At 39.9% G+C, this 22,251-nt stretch overlaps 2 protein-coding genes across 13 annotated transcripts in view; one reads left to right on the top strand and one right to left on the bottom strand.

The window, feature by feature from the left end:
• The first annotated feature begins 2,474 nt into the window (after positions 1 to 2,474).
• Positions 2,475 to 10,587, top strand: cbx7a (chromobox homolog 7a). 2 transcript variants are annotated; one of them, XM_067459974.1, is made up of 7 exons: positions 2,475 to 2,773; positions 3,858 to 3,901; positions 6,669 to 6,711; positions 6,897 to 6,962; positions 7,075 to 7,141; positions 7,270 to 7,615; positions 9,277 to 10,587. In XM_067459974.1, exons 3-7 carry the CDS (start codon positions 6,698 to 6,700, stop codon positions 9,873 to 9,875), a joined length of 1,092 nt encoding a protein of 363 aa, XP_067316075.1. In that variant the 5' UTR covers positions 2,475 to 2,773; positions 3,858 to 3,901; positions 6,669 to 6,697; the 3' UTR covers positions 9,876 to 10,587. The 2 variants fall into 2 exon arrangements, with proteins under 2 accessions (XP_067316075.1, XP_067316067.1); XM_067459966.1 differs by lacking the exon at positions 6,669 to 6,711.
• A 515-nt stretch (positions 10,588 to 11,102) lies between these two features.
• The window catches only part of ep300b (E1A binding protein p300 b), a 48,112-nt gene continuing 36,963 nt past the window's right edge, over positions 11,103 to 22,251 (bottom strand). For 7 of the 11 annotated variants that reach the window (XM_067459599.1, XM_067459589.1, XM_067459626.1 and 4 more), the window contains exons 20-30: positions 19,888 to 19,998; positions 19,664 to 19,720; positions 19,487 to 19,564; positions 18,343 to 18,410; positions 18,030 to 18,180; positions 16,682 to 16,828; positions 16,257 to 16,536; positions 15,978 to 16,145; positions 15,645 to 15,806; positions 15,287 to 15,568; positions 11,103 to 15,180 (exon numbers count right to left, since the gene is read on the bottom strand). In XM_067459599.1, coding sequence (XP_067315700.1) covers positions 12,283 to 15,180; positions 15,287 to 15,568; positions 15,645 to 15,806; positions 15,978 to 16,145; positions 16,257 to 16,536; positions 16,682 to 16,828; positions 18,030 to 18,180; positions 18,343 to 18,410; positions 19,487 to 19,564; positions 19,664 to 19,720; positions 19,888 to 19,998 — 4,402 coding nt within the window. In that variant the 3' untranslated portion in view covers positions 11,103 to 12,282. The remainder of the gene's footprint in view (positions 15,181 to 15,286; positions 15,569 to 15,644; positions 15,807 to 15,977; positions 16,146 to 16,256; positions 16,537 to 16,681; positions 16,829 to 18,029; positions 18,181 to 18,342; positions 18,411 to 19,486; positions 19,565 to 19,663; positions 19,721 to 19,887; positions 19,999 to 22,251) is intronic. The other 4 variants (XM_067459618.1, XM_067459647.1, XM_067459685.1 and 1 more) reach the window with 1 other exon arrangement.

Here is a 22,251-nt window from a genome sequence, read left to right as displayed (position 1 = left end):
AAAGGTGAATTGCGCTATATTTCGTCATTAAAGATTAATTTATTATTGTGCAAAAAAATATATACGTACAATCCTACACACCTCGGGTCGTTAGCGACCCTATAGAATTTTGACAAATAACTAGTGAAAAAACAGGCATTCAATAACAACCCGTGTAGGTAAAGTGATTTTCAGTCACAAGATGGCAACAGACAGTCGACGACAGCAGAGTGACACGTTAAAGGGTTACTTCAGCAATTAGCATATGGCTTTGTATCAGTAGAAACCCTGTAGTATATTCAAATGATTGTGCTCGCCCCTCTTATATTCCCCTGAGACAAGAGATTTATGCATTTTATTTCTGGAAAAATTCCTCTCGTGACGCAAATTGATGATATTTGCGTCATCTTTAGAATGCTTGCCCAGAGGCTAAAGACTACAGCCAGCAGAGGGAGCTATTTCCGCATGTTTTCAACTTGCGCATGGGGAATGGAGATAACACTTACAGCACAGCTCAGCTACAGGCATTAATTTAAACACATGCTGAGCAATGTAAGTGTTTTAACTTCTCAAATTAATTTCTATGAAAGTCAAGCTTCCAAAGGCATGAACTGAAACATTCTTAAAGGGGGGGTGAAACACTCAGTTTCAGTCAATCTCATGTCAATCTTGAGTACCTATAGAGTAGTATTGCATCCTTCATATCTCCGAAAAGTCTTTCGTTTTATTATATTTGTAAAAGAAATATGGGCTGTACCGAGTCTTTCCGGAAAAAAACGAGCGCCTGGAGGCGTATCGTGTGGGCGGAGCTAAAGAATGACATATGCGCAAAGCGGTGACGTCCTCAAGCGTGGAGAAACCCATCCCAGCTATCTCAGCTAATAGATATGATCCAGAATCTAATTCAGAGGCTGAAATAAAAACAGCAACAGCAGGACGTCCGTCTCTGTGGTAAGTACTGTATTTAGAGGCCTGTCAACATGACATGATTCGGTTTATGGACTATTGTATGCGACCAAACCTTAGTAGCAAGCAAAACGGTTTTGCACGTCAGAGTAGTGTAACGTTATAACTTACATAGAACAGCAATGAAGTCCGTTAGCGCATTTGAATGACGAAGCACGCGATCGTGTCTTTTACTGATGTTTACATACGCGACGATAAGCACAGCACAGACATTTGAAGCAGTTTTACTCACCAGCTGCTTCCAAAGCAGGACCGAACCTTTATCGCTGGGACGGCTCCGTCAAAAACACACTTCTTGGAGTGTGGAGATCCACTTTGCGATGCGACTGAAGCATTTCTGCGTTCAAATCGGTTCAAATGCAGCGCTGCCTTCCCGGAATGCTGTGCTGAAGCGTTGAAGTCGCTTAATGTCAAAGTGGAGGAATGAAGTGGAGCGCGGCGCGGACTATAACCGACATTAGTGTTCACAGACGACTGGATCTGCAGCTGAGAGCAGTTTACTGTTTACAGCATGCATTTCCTCTCTTGCGCTAGTGACGCGCGCGCGCACCCTACCTGGAGAAGAGCCCGTACGGCCCATACAAGGACCTTCCGATCTTTTAACGTCAAGTCGACCCATACTCGAAAAAAACTCTCTGAAACTTGTGAGAAACCAGAAGGAGTATTTTTGACACAGAAATACTCTATCAAACGTCCAACATTAGTTTTTGAAACTTTGACTATGTTTAGGATGTGAATCCAAGTCTTTAACAGTGTAAAAAGCTCAGTATGCATGAAACAGCATTTCACCCCCCCTTAATGTACATGAATGTGGTCGCGATTACCTCATCAGCTCATTTATGACGTTAAATGTAATCTGACTTCTAATCTGAGTTAGTGCTGTGAGACTCACGCGGCAACTCAATCAAACACATGTTCAGTATTTTATTGGACTTTCTGAACTCAGTTACTGTAATCCAGTAGCGGTGGCTTTGGAAATGGCCTCACAGGGCAGTGAAGCATTCTGGGAATTGTAGTCTTTAATCCCAATGAGACAAAAATACATTTTCTGTCTTTTCTCAGTCTAGAAAGCACCAAATTCAAAAATAATTTCACATTTCTACTACATTGATGAACCAGTTTAAATACAGATTCATCTTCCCAGCGCTGAAGTACCCCTTTAAGACATCAAATGGACGTCTTTGAGATGTACTTGTGCTATCTGGGTAGAGGGTAAATATTATAGTTTTCCAGTTGAATTAACTCTGATACCTTTATTAGGCAATTGTATGCTTAACCAGTAGTTAGTATAACATTTTTAATCTTTCTAGTAATTTTTTATCTTATATCAACACAAATTGGATAGTTACCAATAACAGGAAATACTAACTGCTAACTACTAAACATGACCTTGCGAAACTGACTTTGATTGCGAATTATATATTTTTTTAATTGTAAAATATAACAAAAATAGTTACTTGTGAGAAGAATAAATGTTAAAACTGCTTGCCATAGACGGAGAAGTGGGTGGGCGCGAGCGCGTAGAGCGTGCACGCGCCGAGCCAAGCCAGTGCGTGCATGTGTCGCAGATTTTAAAACTCAGAAAGAGCTGGAACAGCAGCGGACCTGATGGTGCACCAGGAGTACCAGTGGGTTTAAATCCAGAAAAAAAAGCACTTTCCGAGTCTACGCAGTGTAGTTAAGCGACATTTTATCCTCTGTAGAGGAAAAACGGGAGAGATCAGAAACTATATTTGCTGCACTGGATGATCTCATTAACATGGAGCTGTCATCAATAGGAGAGCAAGTGTTTGCTGTGGAGGCAATAACGAAGAAGAGGATAAGAAAGGTAAGGACGTTGCTGTGCGTGGAAAAATGCATTGCGTTCATTTGCTTTTAATGCAATGTGTTCTGCACGCACATATTTACTTTCTGTTTTGAAATGATTAATCCTCCCCCAAAGTCCGCACAGTCCCTTTCTATTGCCAGTTCTGGAATGACTCATGAGTGAATAACACCTAAAGCTTGCGTAACATTTCGGAACTTTTTCGTTGCATGACTTCAGGCGTGCATAACGTTGCAGTAGCTTGTGTATGCAATTCTCCAAAGTTTGTGGCTTTTTTTATAACGTGTCGCGCTTGAATCGAGAGCGCTATAGATGAAGGGGGTGTGTGAGAGCAGCGCGCTTGTCATCATCCTCGCCATAGATGCGCGTTTCGCTCGGAAAATCGCCGCGTTTCGTAGCTACGCAGTTTATTTATACTGGTGCAGGGGTCAAGGATGATGCGCGTAACGTCCGCGCAGTTGTCAATTATAATCGGACCAGTTAAGACCAACTGAATGAACAAGATTAAAAATGTTTAAATACGGATGAATAAAATGGGTCATGTTTATTAATAGAGCACGCAACTATCTCTTTGGTAGGTGTTTGTGTTATTTATCTATTATTTTGTGTTATTCAGCCAGATGTTGTAATGTACAGTAATAGCTCTAGAGATGGTGACGATGACTAACGCTGTATGTGCACGCGGGTTTCGTTTCGTACGCTCGAGCATGACGGGGGAAAGACCTTCGCCGCTCCACACGTTGCACAAAACGAGTTGTTTACGCGTTTCCATGGCCCCACCTATTTCCATCCCGTGAATGTTCCTGAAACCCGATGTTTGTTTTTTTTTAACTGGAACTCGCTCACCCCTCTGTGACATCACGCGCGCCGTAACAGTAGCGAGTGCAGCGCCGTTTTCATCCTGCATAATCGTCCATGTCAAAATACTACTGAGTGTTGACATCTTAAAGACACAGGCATGCCTGTGGGATGAATCTGTGGGATGTTTGTATCATTGATTTGTTGAGAATAATACCATGGTGACGTATGTCTCCCTCTGAACTCTAAAAGGGAACGTGACTCGTTTTCGTTCTTTCTCTCGTTTCAGGGAAATGTCGAATACCTGCTAAAGTGGCAAGGATGGTCGCCTAAGTAAGTTCTCATATTGGTAATTTTTATTAACAAAAGACCAAAACAGTCACAGAATGTGGGTTATTCCCACAACAACATGTCAAGGGCACTTTTCTATAGAAGCTTGTTTCTGCTATGGAATGGTAAATGAGGAACTTTTTTCTTTTCAGAATTGAGATACAAACAATTCTGACTTTTTTCTTGCAAATACAAGTTTAGCCTATATCTCTCGATTCTAACTTATCTTGCAAAAAAAAAAAAAGAAGTATATTTTCAAGTTCATTTTATTAAGTATACTTAAGTAAAATTTAAGTATATTTTAGTGTACTAATACTAATCAATGAACAAGAAATATACTTGTAAGTTTACTGGTTCAATACTAAATTAGCCCACTTTTTATTGTTTGAAGGTATACTTTTAAGTATATTTAGGGGACCAGTTTTAAGTTTTTTAGTTTGTACTGCAACTATACTACAAGTGAACTTATATGTATACTAACAGATTACTAGTTAAGTAGCACATTTTTAGTTTATGAAAGTACACTTTGAAGTGAGTTTACTAGTTTTATACTATATGTTTGTAAGTTTTCTTAAAGTGAACACAATACTTGTAGTTTACTATTTATATATTGTGTAAGTATACTACTATAGTAGTATATTATGCACTTCAAGTATACTACTATGACGGCTTAGCTACTTACTTACTTCTACTTACCACTTGAAATATACCTTTAACTGTTAAATCTTTTCATTTTAAAAACATTTCATTCTAGCTTCATGCATTCTTTTTATTAACACTTGAATGTGGGCACGTTTCATAAAGAAAGCAAAATTAAATTTGAAAAAAAGTGCATTTTTGTCAAAGACTATGTCCCGATGGGATTAAGAGTGTAGATGGAATAAATCGAGGCCATTAAGACCCCCAAAGCGTCACAGACGTTAACCCGACATTTCATCCCGTAACATTAGGCACTTTTGATTTACATGCTGTTTAATGTTTGAAGATCGCGTTATTTTACATTTGCGTGAGCAATCTTCTATCACTTGTTTCAGCTTCTTATTCACCTGTGTTTTGATCCGGAGATTCAGTACTCTTTCAGAAGATAATAGGTAACTCTCAAGGTATTGAAAGACATAAACTCTTAAATGCACACAATAGACCCTTTTCACAGACTGATGATGCGTTTAAACACTCATCAATATAAAAATAAATTCTGTAAATGTTTTTTGTATTTTAATTTTTTTATTTTTATGTATGTGCATTTATAACACTAATACTTTTTTATGTATTATTTTACTTATGCATTAAATGAAAAAAAACAAGTTACCGCTGCTGTGAGGGTGTTTTTAATACTGCGTCAATGGGAGTGATGGTAAAAATGAACATCTTGCTCTCTTTTCACTGCTGTTATGAATCTCACTACTCATCTTTTTAAAACATCTTTTTCATTCACCGCTATAAAAGTTAACCCAATTGTGAGACTTCCACTCTGAGAAACCTGTAAACGTGAAAAGGATGTATTCTGGCACTCTTACAGTTGCAAGTTTATATCCCACAATTCTGACTTTATAACACACATTTTTATTCAGTGGCAGAAACAAGCTTCCATTTCCAAAAAAAAAAAATATATATATTTTTTTTTTTCTTCTTCGATTTTCGATTAAAAAACAGCATCACATTAGTTTCAGAGTTTATGGCCAAATTGGAAAAATCTCTCAATACTTGTCAAGAACATGTCCTGATTATAATAACTTGATTATAATGCTGTGCATTGCAACATTACGTTCATGACAATTCCTATTGCTGGTTTCCCTTTAGTGATTTGTAATTCATTAATTTGTATTGGTCTGAGGCAGAACAATAAATACTATTATTAAGTATACATACATTGCATTATCATAATTATTTTCCAATAAAAATGAGACTCAATCAATGTCATGGAAATGTTGCAATGCTTATTTCTATATCTTTTGAGTTAGGGGTGAAATAAGACTCAAGTATGTTCTTGACAGGTTTCATGAAATCCACGTGTCCATGTCATAAAAGATATCCTCCTGCGACCCAGGAATAGATGATTTGCCTCTGTAGAGGACATATTTTAGTGAATTTCAGAGATGCCAAATATTTGGAGGTTTTACCTTGACAACTCACTCTCCACTTGGTCTTTAAAAATGACTGAATGATCAAATTTAGAACTCTTATAGAAATATGATAATATGTTGTAATTATCATTGAAGTCTGACTAATTTGACTAATTTTCAGAGATTTCATACATGACCTCTGTAGAAGACACCAGGACTTACATCATGCATTTCATTTGGAGACACATTTGAAATTATATATCAATATTCTTATGAAAAATTTCCCCATTTTTTTTATTACAGGTTGCCCAAAGAATACATTAATATGCAAATTAGATACAGTGTATAGATACATTGCATAGTGTGTGTGTGTGGGGGGGGGGGTCATTTATGGCCATGTTTACATGCATACCGCATAAAGTAAAGTGGTATATCAAAATCTGTTGTATCTTTCATAACATAATTGAGAATCTTGGATTAAAAAAAGCTTCAAACATAAAAATTGATTGTTCGTTTTTGCCTATTCATGTTTTATCATGTATCTTAATAAATGGGTCCTGGTGTCCATTGCAGAGGACATAGCATAACAGGAATAAAATATATTAAATGTCTTTATTCCTTTAGTCGTTATTATAATTTTATGTGTTTGTTATGCACCATTGACTTAAAAAAAAAAAAATTCACAAAACTTTTTTTCTGGTTCTCAGGAGGATATCACACAAGAGAAGACAATGGGATGCTGTGTTTAAAGTAATAAGAATAAATAAGAATTTGTTGTGCAATTTGTTTGTTTTTAAATTAAAAAGTAGCAATAAACTATTAAAATTGAACATTATCAGACAAAAATTGCATTTTAATTCCGGGCAAAAAATAATCTCTGCTTGAAACCGTTTCGGTAATGTTCTGCTCCAATGATATGCTTGTGTGAATGTCAGGTACAGCACCTGGGAACCAGAGGACAACATATTGGACCCTCGTCTGGTCCTCGCCTACGAAGAAAAGTAAGTCACTCTTTGGGAAAGTTCAGTTATGAAATGAATAGGCTAGAGGGCAACTGCTGCATTTCCTTTAACGATCTCCCCATTCCTTATCATACATCTGTCTTTCTAACAGAGAGGAGAAGGACAGAGCTCTGGCTTATAAGAGGAAAGGACTGAGACCACGTCGAGTTATCCTGCGGGTATGAGTTAGCTTCGTTATTTTTCATTATTTAAGTGCAGTTTTTACAAATCTGATGTACTTGGGCATCCCAGAGCTGCTAGGGGATCTGTATTTTGTGTGTTTGTGCATAATTAAAACATCCAACAGAATATCTACCCAATGGACCTACGAAGTGCACACAAGGTTCCCGATAAACCCAGCCCGAGAATCCGCCTGTCATTGACCCGTTCAATGGGGACAGAACTAGACCAGAACGGACGGCGCTGTAGGGAAGGCTTCCGCCGTATAGAAAAGCGCAAGAACAGGCATTGCAGGTCCAAACTCATGGATGACATCAAACTATCCCAGCAACCAACCAGACTTCTACTTCCAGCAAAAGACTCTGCAGAGAAAGAGTGGAATGGAGACGAGGAAGATGAGCAGAAGAAAAAGGTCAAGAAGATGAGAATAAATGAAGAAAACACAACAGAAGTGCACCCGGACATTCCAAGTGGTAGGTGTTGCATGGCATCGATACAGTAACTGTTGCTAAGATACTCTGCGTGGAGCATATTCAGGGGTCATGAGAGCTATTCTGAAAAATATTGTCAGATATTTCTGAATCACAGTGACAACCAGCTAACACATGGTTGATGAGATTTAGAGAATTATTATTGATTATGCTCAACTGTGAAGTAGTTTACCCAAAACTGACAATGTATCATTTCATTCCAATTCTGCAAGATTGTAGATAGGCTGTCAAACTCAAAACAATGAAAGCAGTCAATGAGACAATTGTGGTATATTTCAAATCTTCTGAAGCCATTTCACCATTTGTGTGAAGAACAAACTCGTTTAAATAGTTGAGAATCTATTAAAACCATCTTGAGACACAGGGTTGTGTCAGGTTTTAAAGGGTTAGTTCACCCAAAAATACAATTGATGTCATTAATGACTCACCCTAATGTTTTTCCACACCCGTAAGACCTCCGTTCATCTTCAGACACAGTTTAAGATATTTCATATTTAGTCCGAGAGCGTATCTAAGTGTATGCACACTATACTGTCCATGTCCAGAAAGGGAATAAAAACATCATCAAAGTAGTCCATATGGGACATCAGTTAGTTCATTAGAATATCTTGAAGCATCGAAAATACATTTTGGTCCAAAAATAACAAAAACTACGACTTTATTCAGCATTGTCTTCTCTTCCGGGTTCCTCAAATAAAGATTCAAACGGTTATGAATCAGTGGATTGATTCATGATTCGGATCGCGTGTCAAACTGCTAAAATCACGTGACATTGGCGATCCAAATCATGAATCAATCCGCTGATTCACAACCGTTTGAATCTTTATTTGAGGATTGAAAACAAACACGGAAGAGAAGAAAATGCTGAATAAAGTATTTTTTGTTATTTTTGCACCAAAATGTATTGTCGGCGCTTCAAAAGAGTCTAACTAACCAACTGATGTCCCATATGGACTACTTTGATGATGTTTTTATTCGCTTTCTGGACATGGACAGTATAGTGTGCATGCACTTGCATACACTCTGGGACTAAATATAAAATATCTTAAATTGTGTTCTGAAGATTAACGGAGGTCTTACGGGTGTGGAAGTACATTAGGAGAGTCATTAATGACACACATTTCATTATTGGGTGAACTAACCGTTTAATGACAGTGACACTGATCATGTCTTGTGATCAAACATCAATGAGAAAACTGGATGTGTCGCCATGAAGCAGCAAGTCTAAATGTGAGCTTTTCCCAAAAACACCTTAAGCCTAAGTAGATAGTAGAGACCATTGGTGCCAATAATTGCTATGATCGATATGGCCTCAAAATGCTTTAGGGAAACAACCCAGGTTATTTTATAAAATAACACATTTCACAAAGTTAAACTTTAGATGTGCGAGAAAACCCCCCCAGATATTTTAATTGTTATTCATCAACTGCAATCGCTTTTGAATCCCTTTCACATCCGGGCACATTCACACTTGCTGTTAAAGATGCATCACACCAGGTTTTTAAGTGGGGAGACTTTGCCGTCAAACCATTACATATCTTGAGACAACACGAAAGAAAGACATGTCTTCTGAACCTCTTAATATTTCAAAACATGAACCGTTCCTTGAAAGTTTATTCTGAGTTTCTGTCGTTTTCTTCCAGGTGATGAGATGTCTGAGGTGTTCAACTCTTTGACAGAACAGGACTCTGTAATAACTATCAAAGATAACTGCTCTTCCATTTTTGACCATGCGGAGAAGCCAAACGAGGATACCCTTCAAGTCTTCGGAGCAACAGAAAACCAAGGTCCAATCTCCGACACACAAAAGAACGAGCCAGTCACAAACACTGCAGGGGGTGAGGACTCTGTACGGGTATCACATGACACAACAAACACTGACCAATCACTACACAACAGCACCAAGTCAGGAATAGAGAAGTGTGTGTTTGACAATGTACAGAACAGACCTTCGGTTATCGAGGTACATTTGAGTGCTAGATGTGAACAGACAGAGGTGAGAGAAACAGGTGAGGCAGACCGTTCAGAGGCCAAAGAAAATGAAAGGATAGATGATGATATCACAGCAGAATGCACGACAACATTACAAGTTCCAGTTGACCAATCGCAGACTTCCTCCGTCACCACAGTGTATCCCGAGAAAGTCGTTGTGACTCAGGTGACGATAAATTCCTTGACTGTGACCTTTAAGGAAGCCATGACTGCTGAAGGCTTTTTCAGCAGCTATGAGCTAGAGGTCTAAGATACCCAAGAGCAACATTACAATAGATGTATGTACATTTAGTCAGGACCAAGTGAATAACACAGTTCGCAGTAGTGAAGCAGATATTGTCTAGGCAAGGTAAGGACACTTAAAAGGCATTTTTTTCTTACGTTTGTCCGTGTGTCATTGTGGTAAAACAATCGTTGGAGGACGACATTTCTGATTATACTCAGTGATGCTGTATGTGAAGACTTTAAGCATGTAAAGCGAATCTTTATATCTGTACCACTACTTCTCCATCAGCAGCAGTCGTTGCACTTACTATAAAAAGAAACCGTTTTTGAGTTCCGAATCAAAGACAAAACTACTGTTACATCGCCTCTTTTGTCCTGTAACTAACCAGGTGGGAAAAGGAAAGGCCACCTGGCTTTGTTTCCATATCTGCGCCTGAGCTCTCTTCACTCTGTTCTGAGGCCTTTGTGCATTTTTAAAGAGACAGTATTGGTTTACATTCACAACTGCTACAGTGGACGCTTTTGTAGGGGTAGATCCTGTTCATCCGAACACATGTGCTTTAGGTGTGCTTTTAGCATGGCAGAAATCAAAGCAGAGTTTAAATGACATGTTTTGGTCGTGATAGTTGAACATGGCTTGTCAGCTCTGTTGTTGCTCTCACGTGTGACAACTACACTGTTTTTTTGCCTGTATTTACAGCAAATAAATGGGAAAATAAAGTTGTGGGTGAATTCAATTGACTTGTAACACTTTTTGGTGTTTTAACTGCCTTCAGTCACACTCACACTGAGATACAAGTTGCGGTTTATGCAGTCAAGTACAGACACAAAGTTGCAATTGCAAGTGTCACATTGTGATTTATAAAGATGCAATTACAAGAAAGTTAGATAGAAAGTGTCAATTTTAAGACATGACGCTGTTTTTTTTTTAATGGTAAGGCAGCTTTCATCAAATCTATTTAATATTAACCACTCAGAGAAAGCCACTAATGCCAGGCAATCTTTAGTTATCACCTTAATCATCATTTTCAGGAGCAACAGGTTCTTTCGCGTCGGTCTGAACATCAACAAGCAATGACAGCTGGCTGATGAGTCAACTATGACCAGCCTAACAGCACTTTAACAAAACAAAATCCAAGTGCACTGAGCACGTTCTGAGTGAGGCATATAAACACAAAGATTTAAGCAGAAAGGCAAGTGGTTAAAGATAGTACATTTTCAAATAATCCCCAATAATAAAATGACCAATAAATTAAATGTATCTTCATTTTATTAAAAAAAAGTAAGAAGTCCACAGTTTGTGTTTCCTTTGTACAGTACAAAATATTCAAATTAAACTCCCAAAGTTCAGAGCAAAGAAAATTCTGGAAGTGGAGAAAAATTAGGAGTGGTACTGAAGGATGAAATTTGTGAAATCAGTGGCCTGTCGTTCCTCAGTCGTTTCACTGCACCATACAGTTCATATGTGAAACGCTGCTCAATATGACATTGGCTCGAGCAGATGAATTCCAGCACCAGATCCAGTACACACACACACACACACATACATACATATACACTCACACGTACACAAACTCTCATCCAACCTGTACAAACACCTCCACTATCCAGTAAGTCTTTTAAGGAGTGCACACATTCTGAGGGCGGGTGTATGCGTCCAAGAACTTGTCCTGTTGCAGAAGCGGTGATGTCCAATGGAATTTCCAATATGGCATGAAATAAGATCCATTGGGCAGCAGAGCGCACACCAAACCCGATCCCCCAACACTGTAATTTATATTATACTCAATAACCTAAATCTCCAGCTAAAAGTAAAGGAATAGCTCCCCATTTTAATAGGTATTAACAAAAATATATTCTATGTGAACTGTAGCAATCTCTGGGAACACGCATGAACAAAATCCATCATGACAAATGAAAAAGCTAGAATAAATAAAATGCAAAACTCAAAATGTACAAGGAAGATATGCATGATGTTCAGATAATTATAATAACAATTTAGGCATCACAACGTTTGAAATGTTCCATATGACTGTAAAACACAAAACAGAGACTGGTACATGGCCAAATATATATATATAAAAAAAGTCCTTAATCATTTGCACTTTAATTTTATACCACTTTTAAAATCTTAAAAAATATCTCTTGAAAAAGGAAAAGTACTCCCCTGGACCTGACATTGAAAATATTACTTGTGGTTTGTTCTCTGAGGCTGAGAAACAATCCTCTCTTTGTACACAACTGGCAAAAAAAAAGAAAATAAACTCCCCATACTTATTTGTGTTGAATAATTGCTATCTCTCATAGGAGGTCCGTCTTCAAAGCATTTGCGCTGGAAAAACACAATCTTCACAGCATCTTTGCAGTATAAAAAAAAAAGCTAACACTGTCTCTGGTGAGGTTTTGTAAATTTCATAATAACTATATGATGTCTAAAGGGTTAGATTCATGTTAATGCCAAGGTCCTGGCTATTAGGTGGAAGCATATCATTAGCTCCAGGTCCATGGAGTCCTGCCATTCCACTGAGCTGAGACAGCATGGCATTCTGATCTGCACCAAATCCGCCCGGGTCTTTAGAGTTGTGCTGAGACTGTTGGGGAGGTGGAGGAGGCGGAGCCATGCCTGAGTGGTGCTGCTGAAGGTGGCTGGGGTGCGGCGAACCCGTTTGGGTCTGAGGTGAGATATGGTGGGGCGAGGGCTGTGGTTGCAGGCGCGGGGACGGACTTGAGTGAGGGGGCTGGGACTGGGGTCGTGGAGAGGGCTGAGGGGAACAAACCTGGTTGCTGAGGGAGGATGAGAGCTGTTGACCCTGCAAATGCGGCGACTGAGACATCTGTTGCTGCGGGCTCATGGGGTTGTTCTGCTGTGCAGGCGAGGTGCCACTGAGATGATGTTGCTGCTGCTGCTGCTGAAGCATACGTTGATGCAAGGCCTGTTGCAGTAATACCTGTGATGTCTGAAGACCAGGACCTCCTTGTGTGGACTGTGGACCTCCTCCGGGACCCATGTCGGCACCCTGCGATGCCGCGTTCTGCTGCTGCTGCAACTGTAGTTGGTGTTGCTGTGCAAGTCTCTGTTGCAAGGCAGCTGCTTGCTGTTGTGCAGGATTGCCTGGAAAGCTCTGCTGCTGGCCAGGTTGCCCCCCTTGTAGTGGTTGGCCTCCTTGTGGGACTTGCATGTTACCCTGCTGACCAATGTACCCTTGCTGCTGTTGAAATGCAGCATGATTGCTCATTTGATGCTGCTGCTGCTGCTGCTGCTGTTGTTGTTGCTGTTGTTGCTGCTGCTGCTGAAACTGTAGTTGCTGTTGCCTTCTCATGACCAGATCTCTGAACTGTGGAGGTATGGAGGCCATGTTCGCTGCCCCCTGGCCCTGAATACCTTGCTGTTGTTGTTGTTGTTGTTGTTGCTGCTGCAAGGCAGCAACTTGCTGCTGCTGTTGCAAAAGCGGCCGCTGTTGCATTTGCTGCTGCTGGAGTTGCTGCTGCTGCTGGAGTTGCTGCTGCTGTTGGAGTTGCTGCTGCTGTTGGAGTTGAGAAAGTTGAGTCTGCATGTTAACACCCTGTCCAAGGTGCATGCCAGGCTGGGGCACCCCAGTATTGACACCCACTGGTTGGCCTCCCATAGGTCCTGGTCCTCCCTGGGGTCCAGCAGGGCCACCTGTGCCTCCTTTATACTTGTGAACCCGTTGCTTGATAAATGCTGCCATAAGTTGTGGGTTAGATCGAAGAATGTTGAGAACTTGCTGTTGTTGTAGGGGAGAGCTTGGAGATCGCAGGGTCCGCAAGAGTTCCTGCAGGGCTCCCTGGGGCAGATTGCCAGCTGCTGCCCCGCTTGCTATGCCACTCTGCAGACCAGCCTGCACCATACTCATCAAGGCATTGCGATTCATTTGGGGTGCTTGCTGTTGTTGCAATTGTTGTGGTTGTTGCTGCTGCTGTGGTTGGGGCTGCATTGCAACCATTCCTGGCTGAGCCATCATGGAAGGTCTCTGCTGGGTTGGCATACCCTGCCCTGCCCACTGTTGCTGCTGAGGCTGAAGTGGTGGGTTCATTCTCGGCTGTTGTAGATGCATTTGTTGTGGCATCTGACCTTGCACACCTGCCTGTTGAGGCTGCTGCTGCTGCTGCATGGGCCCAGCTCCCAACATCATTCCCTGAGGTCCTTGCTGCTGCTCCATTGGCACCCTGTTCGCTGATGCTTGTGCCTGCTGGGCTAACCCTTGTGGCCCCACCATGCCAATACCAGGGTGGGCTACTCCCATTTGTCCCTGTGGCTGTTGGTGCTGTGGCATCATGCCAGCTTGCGCAGCCTGCCTTTGTAGCAACTGAACATGTGCCATCTTTCGCTGTGCATCTGCTACTTGCTGAATCTTCATGGCTATCTCCACAGCTGCAGGCGGAGGACCTGAAGGTTGCTGTTGCTGGGACATAGGTGCTGTGCCTGGGTTGCTTGGGAGTTGTGGAGGTGTCGCATGGCCAAGGCCTGGTTTACCTTGGGACTGTGGATTTGGGGAGGGACCTGTGGAATGGGGACCATATTGATTGTGTGGATGTGGGACCTGCCCCAAAGGTTGCTGAGGAACCATTTGATGCTGTGGTGAGGTCATCATCCCACCTGCACCTTGCATCTGCTGAAACTGGTGGTGGACTGGATGCTGAGTTGGATGCTGAGGAGGCTGCTGGGGAGCTCCAGCTGGGACCCCACCCACACCAGGCTGGGGCAGAGACGTATGGTTCGGGGTCAACTGAGTGGGTGTCTGAGGCGTTGCAGGTTGCGTACCGACCGACGTTGGTGTGCTGGGACCTGTGGCCCCATTGTTACTGGGTGATGGAAGACCTCCAGGTGGCCCACCTCCGCATGGTGGTGGCTGCCCTACTCGCTGCATGGTGGCCATACGCCTACGAAGCATTTGGGCTTGCTGAAGCCTGTGTTGCAGCTGCTGCTGACGAAGCTTGTGCTTGATGTTAAGACAGAAGGGCACAGGACACTTGTTTTCCTGGCAGTGTTTGGCATGATAGCAACATAGTGCTATGAGTTGCTTACAGATGGGACAGCCACCATTGGTCTTTCGCTTGCAGCCCTTAGTATGTTGCACCACTCTCTTCATCTTCTGGCAAGATGGCAGAGAGCAATTAGCATTGCGACACTGACACGCATGCACCAGTGACTGGATGCAGCGCTGGATGCTGAGACGGCGCGAGTCACCAGGGTTCTGAGTGGAAGCTGCAGCTTGGTTGTTGCTCTCATCATCAAGACCCAGTCCAAGTTTCTCCATCTTATGTTCATGGCTCTTGGTGTTGTAGCAAGTGATGCAAAGATCATAATCCTACAAACGGGAGATAAAAGAATAGTTACAAAAATTGCAGTGTTTTATCCAACAAACCTCACTCCTGACAATCAAAGTATCATTCATCCCACCTGACATTTCTTACCTCACAAACAGTGCAGTGGAAGCGTGTTTCAACGTGGTGCTTGCATTCATTGCACGTGTAGACAAAGCGGTCCTGGCTCTGATTGTGCAGTTCTACTAGCATACACATGGAACTCCATTTGGCCCGCCTCAACGAGCTGAATTCAAGATGCTTGTCTCGTGCAAGTGTTAGAAAAGCGTCTCGTCCATCCATCAGATCACAGGCCATCAGGGGGTCAGGGTCCAAAATGGGCGGAAGGGAATTGGCAGAAGGGCCAGCAATAAGACGGATAACAAAGAAAACCTTGGAACAAAGCAGGGTTGACACTTGTGAATTCGGCCTAAACATGTAATGAAAAAAGCTTCAAATTTTTTCATACCTCTTTGTGTTTCTCCATCGTGGCATAGAGTTTTTGGGAGAGATCATTGGAGACATTTGGCATGCCTGGTTTCTTTTTATTGCCTCTGCTCATGCTGCTTTTGTTTTTGCTAGTCTTCTTGCTATTCTTCTTTTTGGCATTCTTGCTGTCACCATTGGTTGCCTAGATGGTCAAAAGTCATTCATCTTAAGTTATAATAGTTAAGCTCTAATAATAAATATTAGTGTCTCTAGATGTTTCAGTTCCCAGTTTCTTAGTTTGTTGATGGTAGAAATGTTATGCCCAACAAACGTTTTCCTTTAGAAATGATTACAAATTTGGTCAATCACTTACATCAATGCTTTCACTAGAGGTGTTGTTCTCCTCTCTCTTCCGTTCTTCCTCCTCCTGTTCCAGCTCTTTAATACTTTCCTCCAACACATTAGGCCAAAAGTCACCCTCAAAATATGGGAGCTCCTTAGCACTGGTCAGACGATCCTCTGTTGCTTGCTTAAAAATATCCTATGTGAGGTGAAGCATTCAATAGTTAGTAAAGGACTAGGAGTATTAAGGTATGTGGACTCAAGAATAAACTTCTATTGTAGTCAATCAGAAGTGCTGCTGTTGCAATACCTTGTAGTCATGTACAATTCTCTCAGCTACTGCTTTGTCAAGCATTTTCTTGTACCACTCTTGTAAGCGTTTAGGTTTGGGAATCTTCTGATCCGTTGGGTGGCAGTGGAAGATGTAATCATCACCCTCGCTCGGTGGGCAAGCCCAGATGTGGCCAGTCACAAACCCCATTTTTCTAACGTACTCCAAGTATCCAATGAGGATCTCATGATAGACTCCTGTTCTCAGGTGACGGGGTTGGAAAAAGTGCACACTGTCTAGATAGGAGATGTACACGCGTCTACATGGAAAGAGAGAGATAGAGGATATCACTAAGTTACTTGAGTTTCTCAGACCCCTTTGTAATGCCACCCATGTGCACACTAGGGAGGATTCAGTGTGTGCTTGAAGAAGTTACACTGTGCTTCGTTTTTTTTTTTTTTTACCTTTGATTAGGCTGAGGGCAGTCGGAGCCGTATTCTTGCACATGCATTCCAAAGAAGCAGACATCTGTCCCGTCAATATCCTCAAATGCAAACAGAGCTTTTGTCCTGTACGGGAATGACTCCGACATCTCGCCGCTATCAACAAACCTGTGACAGAATACAGTACATTTTCAGATATTTTCATGGTGACTATTAAAAAGACCATATCTCAAAAAGACACACTACCATGAGGAATGAGGTCTTTGGATTTTTCAAATAATCAAGCATGAATATTTATTGAAAAAAGATTGTATAGAATAAAATATCTATCCATTGTTCCATTTCTCTATATCAACATACTATACAAACTTGGTTATTGCAATGTTGTTGTTTTTTTATCTGCCTAAAAGCCTTCAGTTACAGAGTCAAAGCACCCTGAAGTCCTTCAATTTCAATGATCCCAATGCAGTGTGGTTAAGTCCAAGTTAAAGTCAGTAAAAAAGACATCCCAAAGTGTGACAGTAAGCTGCTGCCTCTGAGACACTGTAGTTGAGTGCAAGCAAAGATGTTCATGTTTAGTATGGGAAATCATGGGCATTAAAAGTGTCGCTTCATGCATTGATACACATTGCAGCACTGCATCATGAAGAAGATTAATGATTATCTACAAACACTTTTCCCTCAAACGGATTTCTTGTCAAAACCCAACGTGATTTTTTTTACAGGCATTGCAATCCCCACCTATGACAAGATATTCAAAATCTAAGATGCAGAGTTGTTACTGTTAACTAAATCTATTTTTTTAAATGTTAATTTACATAAAATATAAATGTTTGATGAAAAAAAAAAACTAAAAACTAATATATAAATATAAAAATAAAAGCCAATTAAAAATATTAATTAATAGTATAACAGTATATAAATGATACTGAAATAACACTTGTTAGGACATTCAGTCGTGTAAATACCTACTACAACCAACAATACAGCAACTTGATGACCTTCAAATGACAAAATCATTGTATGAACATGTGTGTATTAATGCATGTAAGGTTTTGGATCATTGTTGTTGCGCTTTATAATAAAAAAAATAAAAAATCATCACAAGATTAATTCATAGAGATAAAAGCAAACAGATCCAAATTTAAAATTTCCAAAACCTTAAAAGAACCAACAACATTATTGGGTCTTGGTTCAACATTATTGGTTCAACATTATTGGTTGGTTCATTTGGTTCATCATTATTGGTTCAACATTATTGGTCCGATTTGGAGCGGACCTGTTTACATTTCACTGCCGGTTGTATTCTGTATAACTGTGTATGTGACAAATAAAACTCTTGAACATTAAAGTCTGCCCTGCCCCTCACCTGGACTTCATGCCAGGTTTGACCTCCACCACTTTATCAGAGACGTGGACCACACGGATGGTGACGTCGCCAGATTCTGGATGACTCTGACGCTTCAGATAGTCGTTCACGCGAGTCTCCAGGTAGTTACCAAGCTTTGTCTGAGGAAGCCCTGGGATAAAAAGAAAAAGAAGAGCAGGGCATTTAAAAGAATGCAATACAGCATGATTAATTAGTGCAAAACTGCACAAATCAACCACACTCAACAAAAAAATTAACATGGCTCCCTAAAACACTAAAAGAGTTCTAAAAATTCTTAAAAGCTCTCACTTACTTTTCGCACAGTATTTATTCTCCTTCCTTGTTGCATTGGCTTTTTTCAGACAGCCTCCACAAACAAACCTGAAATAGACGTGATGAAGAGAGAGAGGGAAATGTGTAAACAGAGAAAACTGTGTCAGATCTCTGGTTATGCTGATAACTTTGCTCTATATGCATAATAATAATAATTAGAAAATCAATCATACAGTTGAGAGATTTAATAGCTTAAAAGTAAAATAAAAACTAAATTAGTAATAAATGACATCGTCATTCTACATCTTCCATGTTTGCATACTTTTTTTTTAAATATGACCAATAATAAGTATACACACACCAACATTTGGTCCAACCTAGATAGTCTCCAACGTGTTAGTCTAAATGTTAAAGGGTTAGTTCACCCAAAAATGAAACTGATGTCATTAATGACACACCCGTAAGACCTCTGTTCATCTTCACACACACTTTAAGATATTTTATATTTAGTCCGAAAGCATTTCCAAGTGTATGCACACTATACTGTCCATGTCCAGAAAGGGAATAAAAACATCATCAAAGTAATCACAATCCGAATTATAAATCAATTCGCTGATTCATAACCGTTTGAATCTTTATTTGAAGATTGAAAACAAATGCGGAAGAGAAGACAATGCTGAATAAAGTCGTAGTTTTTGTTATTTTTGGACCAAAATGTATTTTCGATGCTTCAAGAGATTCTAATGAACTAACTGATGTCCCATATGGACTACTTTGATGATGTTTTTATTCCCTTTCTGGACATGGACAGTATAGTGGGCATACACTTTAGATACGCTCTCGGACTAAATATGAAATATCTTAAACTGTGTTCTGAAGATGAACGGAGGTCTTACGGATGAGGCACGACATTAGGAGAGTCATTAATGACATACATTTTTGGGTGAACTAACCCTTTAATATCAAATGTATTACTTAAAATTGATGCGTCAAAGATTTAAACTGCATTTGATAGGCTAAAACCCCTGTGAAGCTCATATAAAATAAAGATAAATTAAAACGGCTAAATTCATATTAAGCTACGTTTTGAAAAACCCTTACATTCATGGACCATTTGTTGCCTTCATTTAGTAAGAGTTTTTAATCCTATTTTGCAGTGGAAAGGTCAAATAAAACTAGCTCACCCTGACGGCCATATCGTCTCATTGTGCAGAACGCATATCTGATGCATTTTTCTACCACAGTCGCCACATTCCAGCAGTCTGAGGAGCGGAAACAAAGGTAAGACGGCGACAACAACAACAAACACAGATCCACGCAAACCGAGTTGGGAGCGAGCAAATGTGTGAAAGTAAACGTACAGTTCGGGGTCGAGGGTGTCGTTCTTTTTCCTCTGAAACTGATCTTTATTGATGGACCTGAGGAGAGAAGACGAGAGGCAGAGAAGAGGAGGCCGCCCAATCGAGTGGGTCATGAGAATCACCGAACGAACGCTCAACGGTATGACATACTGAGGAATAATAACATCACGCCAATAACAATGAAGCAGAAGATCAAAACACAAGCGTGTGGACGGGTTACTCACGTTTGGGGCTGGGTTGGGTCATCCCCCAGGGATACGTTCTCCCCCTGGATTTCGTTGAAACACTTCTCACAGAAGTGGTACCTGTCAGCAAGAAGCCCATATTTGGGTGAACTAGACCGTTCGCCAAGAGCACAGCCAATCACAGTGAGGGCACGTGGAAGCAGCCACCAATCAGGGCAGGGCAGGCCAGGAGACAGGCACACACAGGAGAAGGCAGGTTCGTCGCCAGGAGCAGCCAATCATGAAGCAGGGATTTTGTGTGGGCAGATTGATTGATTGGTTGCGTGTAAATTTCGGAGCGGATGATTGGTCACATCAAAGCAGGCCAATGCAGACATCACAAGCGTTAAAAAAGGAGGGAGAGAAAGGGGGGAGGAGGAGGGCAGAATGAATATTTTAAAAAAGTGTGAGAAACAAAACCGTTATGAGGGACAAAGAGCTAAGTGTTGGACAGGTGGAGGGGTGGGTCAGATGTAGAAGAAGAAAATTAAACCAAAAGAGAGACGAGAGAGAGAGAGCAAGAAGCTGAGGCAAAGCACAGACGTTCTCCCTCACGTCCACTGAGCTCCAAATCAACCCAGAGGAGCGAGGGACAACAATGGACAGAGTGAATGAGAACAGGAGCAACAGAGACCCATCATCCTTCCTGGGCATTTTAAAGAGGGTCCCAAGAGTTATTACCAACACATCAACAGTTAGTACACCCTGAAGTTGGCAGCATGAACTCTTGTGAAAGAAGACGATTCTTTTTAGAAATTGATATATTGTACTTTTTGTCTCACAAAACATATCCAGGTCACATGACACCCCAAAAATCAACAAAAAAAAATTATATTTTGCATTAGACGATTAAGATTTGATCATCATGCTAAATTATTCAAATGCACAATAAACGGCAATACAATTACGTAATAATAAAAAGTGTTATTACATTACAGCCTTTTATTTTTTAATAACAAATCAAAATGAAATGGTCATTTACTTTTATTATTATTAAAATATAAGAATAAAAGCTTATAACATCACTATGTATTTGTTATGATGCAACATTTTCAATGTTTTACAAAAAAATAATGATCAAATATACACTATCTTGTGTTTTGCCATAACCTTTTATTTTAATAGATTTGTTATAATTATCAAAATAATATAAGGACACAAATTACTTTGTTACATTATTATTTTAAAAAGGTTATAACATTTTTAATGTTTTGCTAAAAATAATACTAACAAAATATATAATTTTATATTTCATCACCTTTTATTTATTATATTTTTAATAAATATCAAAATAATATAATATAACATTATTTTGATTATTATTATGATTACTACAACATTAAAAATGTAATATAAAATAATGTTTAATATAAACGTTCATTTTTAATGTTATTAAAATGATCAATTATAAAATATAACAATTATCACTGTTAACTTTATGAAAATATAAGTGAAATATTTCTATAATAACTATTATTAATATTGACTTATATATACTATATTAGCATTAAGATTCATTAGTAGCATTTTTCCAAAATGAAAGTAACTTGTATTAACTCTAAAGCAGCCAAATTATTAAAAAAAAAAATCATATTACATATTATTTTGTGCCGAAACCTGTGATTCTGGTGAAAGATGCTAACAGCAGATCTCTTTTTTCGCACCGTCTGGCAAAGACTAAGATGCAGTAACTCATTGGCAATGAAATGCTTTTAATGAATGCATTAGAGGAAGTGCACTGCATTAGTTTTGGTGCTTCCTCTTCTTATTAGCGCTTGGTTTGTCTGTGTTCGTAGCTACCAACTGAGGTGATCAACACAAATACTTGCCAACACACCTGCCAATACAAGTTAAATGTAAGAACAATCAACGAAAACCTCAAAACAAAATTGGAGACAAATGCAGACCCTCTTTAAAATGGCCATATAAAATCAGAAAAAGAGTGAAAATGTGAAATGTGGTCTAATTTGCCACCGAGAGTCAAATCAACAGGCCTGTAATTCAACAACACCCTGATGTGGGAAATGTGTGCTCGCAGCAGAACAGCATTTACATTTCCACAAAGCACTTTTAAAAATACTCACCTGCATGTTTTAACATGCAAATACACAATGTGTATCAGAACTGAGTATGTTTGTGTTTGTTAAAGTGTTCAGAAAAACCAACAGCTTTCACGAGACTTCATTCTACCGCTGGGAGGCTTCATAGCGGCAGTTTTAATGCAGCCAGGCAACATGAAATTGATTTTAAATGTGTGATGATATGCCTGATGAGGTCAGTCAATTACCCATCAGGCCACATTCACCATGATATAACTATTCTTATGAATATAACAACATGCTTCATTTTGTATGCATAATACAG

The sequence above is a fragment of the Pseudorasbora parva genome, chromosome 2 (assembly GCF_024679245.1).
Source record: "Pseudorasbora parva isolate DD20220531a chromosome 2, ASM2467924v1, whole genome shotgun sequence".
NCBI lineage: Eukaryota > Metazoa > Chordata > Actinopteri > Cypriniformes > Gobionidae > Pseudorasbora > Pseudorasbora parva.
The sequence above is the reverse complement of the archived record's forward strand: the minus strand, read 5'-3'. Positions and strand labels throughout refer to the sequence as shown.